Here is a 13526-nt window from a genome sequence, read left to right on the forward strand (position 1 = left end):
GGCAACGTTACGGCACGAGAAACCGCGGCGCGCGATGCGGATCTCTTCATTTACCTTATGCCGCGGCCGTCGCGCTTCGTACAGGCGACAATGGGGCGCGACGAGAACAATGGCGTGAACGAGACACCGCGCGTTACGTAAGACCGCCGCGAATTTCGCAATCGGCATTACGTACGTATACGTACACCGAGGGATTCGTGGGTGGAGTCGTGGATGCGGAGAGAGATGTGTTGTCTGCTTCATGAGAAAATGGCAGATTCGTATCGCCGGGGAACAACGTATCGTGCCGCGCGGCGGCGGCGGCGGCGGCGGTTTACTCTCTTTACGGGGCGCGGTTATTTTATCGTTCTCCGTCCGCAAAGTTTACGGCACAGGGAATGCCTTGTGCGGAATAACGCTTCTGATTTCCTCACTCACGCGACTCGCTTCTCGACGTTAACATCAAATCGTCCTTTCCTTTAGCGAGGCCGACCAATTAGGAAATGCGTGGGCGACGCACATAGCGATAAGCGCTTACCGCTTCATCGCTTAGTTGTTATTTTCATTTTTATTGTTTCCCTTGTGATTCAAGGTAACATTATAAGTTTATGCGGAGTTAAATTACGTAGAATTGGATGTAATCGGGTCAAACAGTATCCCGGATCTTTAAATCACGACATGATTATTATACGTATTATTTTTAGGGCTTGAGTAAACCAGAAAATGTCGGATATTTTCATAAATTTAATGATAGTTTCATATTTCGCGTACATTAATAAAGAAAATTTTCTTCTCAAATGAAACGTTTAATACAGAAACCTTTATAATTACATGTTCTAAATTAGTTCTATCTTCCAGGACTTTATGATACGCTGAATATTATATGATAGAAGAAGATTTATAGTTGTAATGTTTCAAATGGCACGAAGAGGAAATGCCGGAAATTTGCGGCAATCTTTATTTGAGTTATATCAGTTTTATATCTTGTTAACGAAGCATCAGGTGTAATTATCGCAATCGTGCAAGACAAAATCAACCCGATCTGCGAACATGTTCGATTACGTTTTACGACGATACCAGATTGTAAACCCAAGTTTTCCGCTCCATATGTCGGTAGATGTCGGTGATCTTCGTTGATAGAAGGTCCGGGGCGCGATTATCACGGAAGGATAGCAGCGGAGATATAACATCGACGGTAACAACAGGAAGTCGTATAAAATGCGGTTTCGCGCACATCTGCGGTGTAAGCCGCGAAATTCTTGGCGTAGGTAGCTAAATGATACGCTTGTTGCAACATGCAGATAACTCGAGCCACGAATGGCGCGCGAATAGCCACGCATAGCCGCGCGAGTGGGTTTAATGCAAGAAGCTTTATTATACATTCCGATCTTTTTTTCTATCCCTTCCCTCCACGGCCTTGCGTAAAAATGTTCAATTATGAAAATGGGCCTGTGCGCATGGACGATAATTATATGCCGGCGCTCGCGGCGGCGGAGGTGTTATCATTTCACTGGACAGCGCAGGAGAATCATTAATGGTCGATGAATTTTTAATGCGCCGCTAAAAGGATGCGACTTAATGCGACAACCGTGTTTCGCCTTTCGATAACGTTTCTTTCGCAATTGTTTCTTCCGCAGAACTCTCTATTACATGCAAAGTAGCATAAGCATATGAATTAAATCTTCGATTATAGGATAATTTATAGTATTTATACAGAAAAAAAGAAGTGTAAAATCAACACGGGTATAATTTAATAATTGTATATACACAAGAATATATAATCTTGAAATCAGATTATATTGCGTTAAACGAAGAAAACTTGCTTGAATGAAGTCATTATATAGTTCAACTTAGAAAAAAATGTTGAAACAAAAAATTGAAATTCTTATAAGAAGATGTAGATTGTTTCGTATATATGCAAGATTACTATAATCTTCTTATAAGAATTTCAACTTTTTATTTTAACATTTTTTTTCTTGGTTGAACTATATAATAACTTCATTCAAGCAAGTTTTCTTCGTTTAACGCAATATAATCTCATTTCAAGATTTCTACGTTGAAACTAAAGATATTTTCAAATAAAGAATATTCTTTTTTTCTGTATGGATGTTGCTTTCGATTTTTACCCCTTCGGCTACTATATATGCATCCACTAATACAGTAGTTTTCCGCTGTTTTTTGGAATGAAACGCCACAGTGGCTTTTTCCTAAGTGTTGGAATAGGATGTCACTATATATAGTGACTTTATTCTACGCCTCAATATCTTGTCGCTATCAAATAGGAATGTCTCCAGTTGTTTTGATCTGCATTTGTTGCATCGAAAGAATACTTTTTAGTCGAATTCCGCGACTGAGTTGCGCGTACAGCGCTTCGCTTCCGGCTCAGCCGTAGCTAAAGGATTAATTACGACGCTTCTTTCGCAAGATGGAGGAAGTCACGTTTTGATAAATTACTCTTATGATTTTTCCCGTTACCGAAATTGTGCGGCTATACCCTGGCTATACACCTGTGCAATCAATTTTGTAAACGCGTGCTTAAACCTCCGGCTAACGCGTAATCATCGCGGCACACAATCGATAAATCGCCACCGACGGAAAATCACTCCCTGCCTCTCTCGCCGGGGTGATATGACTGATAGCCCATTTGTGCGCATCAAAGGAGTCTCGAGCTCGTTTCTGCGCATTGCTGCAACCGTTCTTATATCGCGTAGTTCAAAATTTTTCTGCGCGGCGCAATGCCAAGTGTTGGGTATAGAAAATGCACACCGTGTACCTACTCATTCAGTTGGATACTATCAGTTGCTCATCACCGATATTTATTCGTATATTCGTATATTCCGGTTCGCCAGTAGCCGCGGTAAAACGTCAATTCGCAAACTCGCGCTTTGAGATTTTCAGTCCGCAGTCACTCGAGATAACCACTGACGAAATCACATGACGATATTTTCCGAATAAAATTGATAATTATATTTTTAATAATAAATCATTATTAATAATGATGACTGCTACATGAACATTGCAGTTATCAATTTATAAAGTGACATATTTATAAGTGCATTATTTCAGTTTAAATATGTAACATCTATTGAACTAATTATAATGATGAAGTAACTACGATGCTATAATATTTTTTTGCGATACCTATATAAAATCGACAATTATTTTTATTAATTAAATAAAGAAACAAATTATCAGTTTATATCGAATTTATAATGATTGTTAATATTATCATTGCACAAGGCTTAATCGAAATTCTTGCGCTTCATATGTCTCTTATAAATTTGAACTCTTAGAATCTCAATTTTTCCTCGATTTGATGTCAATTGCTCCGAAGATTTCCTTTCCCACGAATCCTCGAAAAAATCGGGAACTGCGATTTAGGAAGGCTATCTGTTATATATTTAGGTAAATTACTTGATCTAGGCGGGGATAATGTGTATGAGAGTGAGCTGATAGGTTGTAATTTTTTTCCCATTTGCTCTCGAGATTGTCTGATCGTGTTGCACTTATATTCAGAAGCTGCGATGCAGCAAACGTGGTATCATGTGGGTTTCACAAGGTGGCCTCTCGACGTGGGAGTCGCCATCGGCCTTCGGTCGCGCTTCTCCCGCGGCTAGATCGTATCTGCGATAGAAACGTCGTTGAATGTTAACAGCGGGCACCCGAAAGTCCTTTCGAAGCGAGTCGCGCCGCGCGAGCACGAGATAGATACAAATTTCTCGATGTCGAAACACCTCAGCTCGAGAAGTTCGACCTGTGTGGCGAGAGGAGATCTCGCGCACGCAGAGTACGAATTAGCTATTTGTTACGGTACCGCGTTCCTTTGGCACTTTAACCTCCTTATTCTTTTAGCTGGCAGGCATCCGCCGGCTCCCGCATTCAGAAATCACGGTGCTTCGGCTTCGCTGCCGGCCTCGTATTATCGAAATTGCCTAGCGCGAACGTTACTCCCTAGTAATTCTAATAATTCAATCTCGAGCCCCAAACGGACTTCAATTACTATCAACTTCGTTGCAAACGAGATAGCGAAATACGTTTCTAGTCGTTTCAATGGAGAATTTTTGTGTTCATAATAGTTTCAATAGTTCCGATGTTGTCTGGGTAAAAAAAATTAGCCCGAATTCGTATTTCCATAAAATAAATCTAAAACTATGTATTATCTACATATATATTTCGCATGTAATTTAATTTATCAACGTCGGTTCGACAATCTTCTTAAATTTTTATTCCCATTTCCTTCGAGTGGCTCAGGTGGCATGTTCTACTACAGTGCGCAATATGATTATTCCACTCTTTTCTTCTCTTTTTTTTTCTTGCGACTGCGATGAAGAATGGATAGCGCAGAGGATGAAGGGTGGACGTCTAGCCGAGTGTAGGAATAAAAGGAGAAGGCGCGGTAGAGGTGGAGGCGACCAAAGGAAGTGCCACGGAACAAAGAACAAAAGTGGGCGAATTCCCACTCGGTCGAGATAAAAAGGAGGGGGGGGGGGAGGGGACAGAGGGGCGAGACTGAAAGAAGAAGAATAAGGAGTCGGAGGAGAAGCGGAGAAAGATCGCGCTGCCCCCGCTACGGTCTTGAAGATATTCGCAGACTAATTGAATTTACGAGCTCGCCGGACCGGCCGACGCGACGTAAGGTCGTGCCGGTCGGTCGGTCTTTGGTCCAGATTCGGTGTACGCCACCATTAGTGCGGCCGCTCCTCCCGTCTCCGGTGTATCGCGGCGGTGGCGATAATCGTAAGTTTCACGATTACACGACAAACAGCCGAAAACTTGGCTGCCGCATATACGTGACCGCGATATTTGATACGATACCAGGTGTTCGGCTTTCCCTGCTCTTTCGTACGTCCGCTGTTTGGAATCTTGCCCACCGTAGCGTCATCGATGAATTCTCGATGGCCCCGGTATTCCCATAAGAAAACACGTTCCTTCGCGCTGAGGCAGTTTTTTCGTTCTCACTTGAACCGATACAAAAGTTCGGTTGCGAGTAAAGGGTGATATCGATCTGTTTGCGAATGTTTGGAGAATGCCTTTGACACTTGGGTTTATGATTATTTTATTTTTCTAGCTTTATGATTTTGTTATTTCTGATAGAAATAATTTCTGCTGTTGCTTCGGCCTGTTAACTTTGCTTCTTCCGTATATCTGACTGTCAGACGTGTTAATAAATTTTTGGTTCTGTACGCTGATTAAATGCAGATTAATCAACAAATTTTGCTTGTATAATTAGGCAAAGAGCGAATCTATATGTATTCCGTTACTTGTGAATTTTTATCGAAGCCTGTACCTTTTCGCAATACGCAATACTCGGTCCCCGGACGTGCTGGAGTTCGGTTCAATGGAACGAAACCGGTCTCCGTTTGTTCGTGAACTCGTACCGATAACCGGTATAACTAACCTCCCTTAACAACTAAAGCGCGAATGTAAAAAAAACGATGCGACAAGTTAACTTTCTCTCTCTCTCTCTCTCTCTCTCTCTCTCTCTCTCTCTCTCTCTCTCTCTCTCTCTCTCTCTCTCTCTCTCTCTCTCTCTCTCTCTCTCTCTCTCCTTTTTCATTTCTATCTATTATTTTTATGAATGTATTTTGATATAGATTTTTAAAATAAAATATAACATTTACAATTTGATTAATAATTATCAAAAAGAGGTAATATAACGTTAATCAATTTAAATGTGGACATAAAATAAACAAAATAAAATAAAAAGTGATAAAAAAGTAGTTTTTGCTTTGATAAATATAAAGATTTATTAAATTTTTTACTGTTGATATCTTTAAGATAGCACTTTACAGTCGAATTGTCTCGTAATAGTTTATAACGTTTATTGCGGAAACAGCTTTTTTTATGCAGCTGTTTAATGCACCTTGTTAATAATGGTAGTACGTAAGAAACGAGCTGCATTAAGATAGGAAAAGATGATTGTCAATGAAAAGCGTCATCATGAAAGCGTCCGTTGAAAAAATACAGACACTTTTTAACGTTTTTCTTCCGGCAGTTCAAAGCCGGTGGAATTTTCTGTTTCTGTCTCTTACATTTTCCTTTCCTCTCGCATGTTTTCAGAATTGTAACGCGACGAGCGTATACTTTTTATTCGTTCTCGCTACTCTTTTTTCCTTCGCTATTACCCCTCTGCGAGAGCTTTCCTCGCACTAAAGCTGCCGTGGCGAGCCCGCAGTGTTCTTACAAAAGCGACAAATGGAAAGCGACTCGGTTGTTAAGCGCTCGCGTTAATGTTAATAACGATGATGGATCCGCGACGAGAGAGCAAAAGGCGGATAGCGAATGAAGGACTAGTCGAGGGTTGGGAAGGAGGGTCTGGTTGAGGTGCTTCTCCATTGGTGGTGTTTAATTAGGAAAGACATCATTACGCCATCAATTAACGGAGCTTTTGACTCACCGCGAAAATTAATGAGCGCGCGATGAATGCCGACGACATGGCGTTGTGTAAAAAATGTCGCGATTTCGCTGGATTTCTGCACGCAGAATGCGCGGTAGAGTGTAAAATCACGGGACGCGACAGTTTTTATACAACGTGATTTCTATTTGCAAACATTTTTTGAGAACTAACTATAAGAAAACAATTTTTTAAGGGAAATTAATCAACAACGTTTAAGTTTTAAAGAAAACTGATTAGTAATACAGATTAGGAAATAAGAATATTTATTATGGTAGTCTGCTAGATAAAATTATATGTTTGTCAGTAATTGCTAGAGAATAACTATTAGCAATTAATGCAACATTTTTTTGACGATATATTTACGTATCCATGATGGTGATATTTATTTGATCTTTGAATAGCATTTTGTATGGTATAAGTACATTATTGTCAATGACATTTTCATACCGTTATCAAATCACAATTTTAATTTTCTCACATATGACACGAGAAAATGGATAAATTATGATATTCACTGATCACGATGCCACTTGGTTTCAGTATATATAAGAAATCCGTCATTCATAAAAGTTTAAGCAACATTTATCAGATTTTATTTGCATTTATTTATTTTTATTTCATAAAACATAGAGAAACAGTTTTAATTTCGTATAACCGCGCTTTACGTGCTTTTTTTTATCTCTTACATATTTATTTTTGTTTTCGAGAGATAACAGCTGGCATACCGTTTTATCGTTTGAATATAAATAATTTCGGATATTTTACTCGAATACAATATATAATTACTGACGTGCCTATTACTCTCCAAGAAGTAAACATGAAGTTTAGATGAGAATCGAGATGATATCAACGCCAAGTTGGCGCCAACTTTCAGTCTGCGACACATTGCTTCCTGTTTGTTTCGCGATACGTGAATCATACCAGGCAGGTCGACGTATCGGACAATCATCATGCCCCGGCGTGTAATAAAGGACGAAGACTCCTAATTGCGGTTTAATGACCTTATCATCCGGTCCATTCCACGAAAATACGTTGCTTTGTTCATGTACTTTCCTTTTTGTTTAAGGTCAAATTCGCGAAGTGAAATTCTGTAGAATAGAATCGAAGCAAATCATTGCCACGATCCATTCTGCAGTTCTCAATATGAATATTCAGAACGTTGTTACTTATATTGTTTTTGCACTCTTACATTTAGTTTTTCTACAAACACAATCAATAAATACTGTATTTTAACTTTATTTTTGTTTATATATTATTTTTTAAAAATAAACCATTAACTACAAGTAAAATAAAAAATAAAATACAATGATGAAAAATGAAAATTATGATCCATTCGTTAAGTATTGTTGCAAATACAAATTATATGTATCATATATATGTATATATAAAAGTATGTCAAAGTATTCTTTATAAAATCAAGCTGATTTCGTGTTTGCAAAAATTATTCCTAATTACCTGTAATTAATTTATATTGAACTTGATCGTGTAAGAAAATTTATTACTATAGATTTATATAATACAATAACGAGGGAAGACTATTTTTCCGATTGTACACCAATTATCAAATACATCCTAAGATATTTTAGAGAACAGCTGAAGCTTGAAAATAATTGGATCGATACAATTAGAGAGTGCATCCATTCCTGAATTTCTTTCTACACTTTTTCTACTCATCGCTATCTCTTCGTTTTCTTCTTCGGATGAGGAATGGAGGCAAGGAACATTCTTCTCTCTATATATAATGGAATTGAATGTTACTTGTTCCAAATAAGCTGACTCGACAGTACCAATAAAATTTAACAAGATTCGCATTTACAATTTACGGAATCTTTGTTTCTCTTTTCTTCGTATCTTATATAATACACACATATACATACATATTATTGTTTTATTTAAGAATATACAATGTGACTTTTATTATATATTTCTTTTTTTTTCTTTTTATATGATTGTTCTTTTCGTTTATTTTATAATGATTCTTCTCTATCGTAACTATTAACAAACCGGACGAGAACGTAACTCATTTAGTCTTAAAAAGTTATAATTGTTGAAAGTTATGGCTTGGTATTAATAAAACGTTATTGCATTGCGAAAGAAATTTTATATCGCCGAATCATATATAATCGTGACATCTTAAAGATCTTTTTAATTTTCGTAAAAGAAATTATATAAAGACTCATGATTGTTTGTTTTTAACATTTTATCCTGTATTCTCTTCGAGTCGTCGTAATCCTGTACGTCCGATTTTTCTTTCTTTTCATTTTTCTTACCGTGTGAAAATAATCGACAATCACATCTCACGAAATCACTGTCGTAGGTACTTTTCTATGGAATCGGCATTATATTCGAACAAATTGCAACTGTCATAGATGTGCCGTATCATGTTGTACGCGTTATTCTACATGTGTACCCTCGCTTGCAACTTCGCTTCTCGTTTCGCACAAGAGAAAAAAAAACACGAGAAAATGATCGTGCTGGTCGATTCGCAGATTGTTAATCGTAGATCCGCCTGGGAACCAGTTTCTTCGCATACGACGAACGTCTTTTTATCGATGTCTGAACGCGGCGCTATCATCTTCGCCCAATTATTGATCCGTCAAAGGCATTTGAAAGTTATGCGACAACCTGTAGTGATTTATTTTTTCGCATTATCGACATATTTGGACATTTCGATTATGCCGTTCCTCTACAAGACGCGATTGGCGTCACGCGAATTTTTCTTCGATCACTTGAGTTTATAAAACCGTTTTGAAGTATGAAAATCACGAGTCTTTAGATCTGTAGCAACAGTCTTCACTTTTCCGTCATGTCGGAATATACAAAGCATTTTTGAGCCGTATTTTCTAACGATGGATAATATATGAACAGCTAAGATTGGAGATTGGATGTTTAAAGTTTTATTCGAAAGAATGTCAATAATTTTGAAATCAGTGAATAATACAATATTATATAAATGTAAATTTAATTAAAGTTAAATATTAAATAGCGTATTTTATTTCACCGCGTTTAATTTTATAAACGTTGATTTTTAACAACATTATATAAAAAATTACATAACAATTATGCTTTTAAGTGTACCGAGAAGATAAATAGTCAATTTTAATACAAGTTAGATATCAATCATACATAATCCGAAAATTTTATTTATTCAAAGTGGATATAACTTTTACGTCGACATATTTTAAGTTTATGATAATATATGACCTCGTACATAATCTCTAACAAAGAATGAAAAAAAAATACAATTTGAATGCTCTAGCACTCTAGCCCTACACAGTTCCAACTTGTACAACATACCGGCCTGGTTAGATCGATCAGGATCCCCGCATTAATCATGTGGATCGCCGAAAGAAAGTAATCAGTGCTGCTTGTTGAGCATGTTTTCAATTAAACGTGGTAAATTGCGGCTTGCTTCATTTACAATTAAGCGCGCTTCTTAAGGTTCGGAAGACGACGACTGGGTTACACATTTGCAATCAATGTCGATAATAACACAGGGTAAAGCTCTCGCTGCGCGATCTTAATGAGCTTTATGCACTGTTGTTGCTTCATCAACCTCCCACTGTAATTGTAAATGAATCCCTAATTCATTCGAATCGTCCTGCGCGCGCGCGCGCGCGTGATGCGTGTTTCTTGCTTGCTAACAAGAATCTCTAATAGAAATAGATATTCTGAGAAACTCCCGAGTGCCTTACCCGCGGCGCGTTTCATGATGAATATGAAAACTTGTGGTGCTCCTACACTCGTTATTCATTCTACGTTGATAGATTCAGTAACACACGAAGGCGGACACTTTTCATAATTTATGATTCATATCACTCGCTTATTGAATGTGCTGCACGGGAGTACCATAGAACGGAATGAGGGTGCATCAGCGGGAAGATCACTTTATACATTGGAGCAAAAAAAAAGCATTGTTCAGCATTTAAGTTAGTACAAGTAAAGTTTAAATTTTATTCATTTTCAATTTTTATAATCTATTCTCAAAATTTATGTGATGCATTTTTCTCCCATTCGGAACAGTTATTTTATTTTAAGACTATATTCTCTAATCTTTACTAGTATTTCTTGTATTTCTGTTTCTAAGCAAATTTCATCTCAAATTTGTAAAAGTAACAGCAAAATTAAATACTATCATACAGATTGAAAATGCTTTGCTGCCATTGCTGATGACGATCGTATCTATTACTCAATAAGAGATATGTAATAGTGTGATGTATCAGAAAAATATTACAACACAATAAAAAAATTAATCCAATCAATAATATTATCAAAATTTTAGTCAATAACTTGATAACTAACTTTATCGGTTTATGTACGGAATATCACTTGAAGTTTGAATGGGCTGGGCATATTCGAATCGGATATCGCACACGTGAGGATTCTGATACTTAGCGGCACGGACCGTACGTGAGCGTACGTCGACACGTACGCGCCGTTAAGAAACTTCCTTATTCGGATTGTCGTGCCGCTGTCACGTGCAAACCATCCGGTCGACATTGTTGCATTCTTTCACCGAGTCTTTCGCCGAGTCCTTCGCCGAGCGTTTCGTTGAACGCTCGGCTCTCAGAACTTCTCGCCGAAGAACCTTTTCCAGTTGAGAGAAATCGCTACGTGTTCGCGATTTTATCCGGTTGTTGGTATAGTGCAAAATAGAACGATAATTTTTTTCTGCACGAAGACATTGCGTTTATGCGATTGCAAAATAATGCGATCCATAATGCGAATCTTTTCGTAGTAGTGCTAGCAACGAAGATACGGACCACCATTTACTGCTATTTATATGAAGGATCTTGTACATTTCAATATTTTATGCAGTTGTTAGTTGCAAATCGTTGAATGGAAACTGAAACTATAGAAGAACTAAAGAGACATTCGTAAATTTTTCGTGCGACTATAAAGATTAACTTGTATTATACGCGAGCTCCCCTCATTAAGGGTGATTACACAAAATAAATATGTCAAAAATCCATGGAATGGCTATAATCGTAAATCAGTAATCTTGAAAGCGCGGGCTTGAGCAGCGCTTTCATTAATCTATGTCATTAATTAAACATATCATTACGGCGCGAGAAGCTGATGGCCAGCTCCCGAATTGCAAGGTGTACTCTGATTCGATTTCTACGTGCCGATCGATCGGTTGGTGCTCGATTAAAAAGAGAACCGCGTAATCGAGATAAGTGGAGCTACTTTATAATAAGAGGGCACACTTTTGGCTTCGGCGATCATAGGTGTTGGTACCTGCCGTTGTGTCTGTCGTGAAATATAGAGATAAGTCGGTATCGCTATTGCGGTAACGTATAATTTGACTATATATCGTGCTAATTAATCGCACTTTATTCCCGAACCATCCTCTCGATTTAACAATGTAACTTCTCAGACGCAACAGCTAATTTAACAGAGGACTGTCAAGATGGTGGGAACGATCTTCATTTCGAGAACAGTCAGATATCTATCGGATATCTGTCGGTTACAAAGTTTTACATCGATTATTTGCGCTAGGGAGAATTAGGGACGTATCAAGCGTAAGAATTTTTCAAAAGATATAATTGAATCACCATGATCGAAGGAGTTAAGATAGATGATTATTCGGCGGATTGTAAAATAGAGCGTAGGTATTTTTTTTTATCGAGAGATAACTCTGCACGAACTTGAAAATATTATAGGTTCGGTGCTGTTAAAAATTATTATGCCGTCGGAATTTACAGATGAAGATGAAAATAAATGAGCGATCGTGTTGCTTGTTCTTATGTCATGTTTGTCGCACTTGGAAATGTTTTTCATATTCTCCCGGCAAAATTGCTCTCGCGCCAGACCGCACAACGGCCGCCATAACAATTTCTATTGGATAATGGACCGATTTAGCAAAAGACCTGCCAACCTACGTTGCTCACGATAGCGTAATAGATAACACGATACAGAATGATGACGCTAGACATCGCAATAATTTAACCTTTATAATAGCGTAACTGCATATTGTTCGTCATTATCGTCTAGCTTATCTCGCGGAACGTAGACTGGAAATTCGCTGAAATATAGTTACACAAACGAGACAGAGTAAATATCTTTGACGACAATCTTTTTTTTCCTCTTTAACAACACGCAATTCGCAATTTATTAAATATTTGATACGGAGTTACGTGCAGGCGGTGCAACTCGTATTTATGCAACACGTGTAATTGAAAATCAATAATGTATTTAGTACTTTATATGATAATGATTGATTAAATCTGCGTGATTATTACTGGAACGAGTAAAATATTGATTAATTTGTTGCATTGACATTTTATGATATAAAAGGTATAGAATATTTTTTTACACTTTAATTTAACTTGGTATAATTTTATTGTTTATATATTTAGTAAAAAACTCTAACTTATATTTATAATATCAGTAGTATGTACAAAAAACTGATACAAAATAACAATCTTAGTTGAGATGGTATATTCATAAATGTTAAACAGTCAATAAAATCTAATAAAAAATATAAAAACAAAATTAATTTGGAAAAACTACTTTTAATTATCTGTTTCTTGATGAGTACCAACTACGGATATTCTGTAGGCCTAAAATATGTAAGTCCGTCGGCCACCAGCTGTATCTCTAAATGCAGCTATACTTTTATTTTTAAATTTTTGCTTTGAATTTTAAATAAATTACAAAGTAAAATCGTAGATATATTGTAATAAGTAACAATAATCTAAATTGAATGTTTCTTAAAGAATAATTTTACTTCTACGCGTGCCCCGAAGTATTTTTTGGTCCGATAAATCGACTATGCCGCTAATGATCACCGTTAGTACAGATAATAGCTTTTTCACTTCGATTCTAGTTTCCGTGGCGCTTTAGGTGGCTAGCGAACGTAGTTTGTTTGCTTACTTACACTGCTGCCGATCGCTGTCAATATTATTACGCTGAGCGGTAGGTGGCCCGGGAATAGCTCCATGCCGTGGTTCACTTCCATTTGCCATATAACTTGCCGAGAGAACCGATCCATCGCCCGATGAGTGTAATCAGCAGCTGCCCCTCCGTCCCGTCCGTGGTAGACGTGTTCTCGTGGCTGGCGCGCTTTTTAGTCGCATACTCGACGTCGTTATCGATATCATTATACGAGAGCTGTAGGTGGGCAGTGCAGATCGGTGGCCTTATC

General features: G+C 37.6%; 2 protein-coding genes across 6 annotated transcripts in view; one reads left to right on the forward strand and one right to left on the reverse strand.

Moving 5' to 3' along the window:
• The window catches only part of Mesr6 (misexpression suppressor of ras 6), a 199316-nt gene that overhangs the window by 26986 nt on the left and 158804 nt on the right, over window positions 1-13526 (forward strand). The gene's annotated exons all lie outside the window — the stretch shown is intronic.
• LOC139776200 (uncharacterized) overlaps window positions 1-13526 on the reverse strand; it is a 39940-nt gene that overhangs the window by 20974 nt on the left and 5440 nt on the right. For 3 of the 4 annotated variants that reach the window (XR_011719030.1, XR_011719029.1, XR_011719031.1), the window contains exon 3: window positions 13260-13526. Coding sequence is in view for 1 of the 4 variants with exons in the window: in XM_071712737.1 (XP_071568838.1) it covers window positions 13331-13526 (196 nt within the window). In the remaining 3 variants the exon portion in view is untranslated. Of the gene's footprint in view, window positions 1-11790 lie in introns of those variants that run through there. The other variant, XM_071712737.1, reaches the window with a different exon arrangement.

This window comes from Temnothorax nylanderi, unplaced genomic scaffold, assembly GCF_030848795.1.
Source record: "Temnothorax nylanderi isolate EJ_2023f unplaced genomic scaffold, tnyl_v1.0 TNYL_tig0114_pilon, whole genome shotgun sequence".
NCBI lineage: Eukaryota > Metazoa > Arthropoda > Insecta > Hymenoptera > Formicidae > Temnothorax > Temnothorax nylanderi.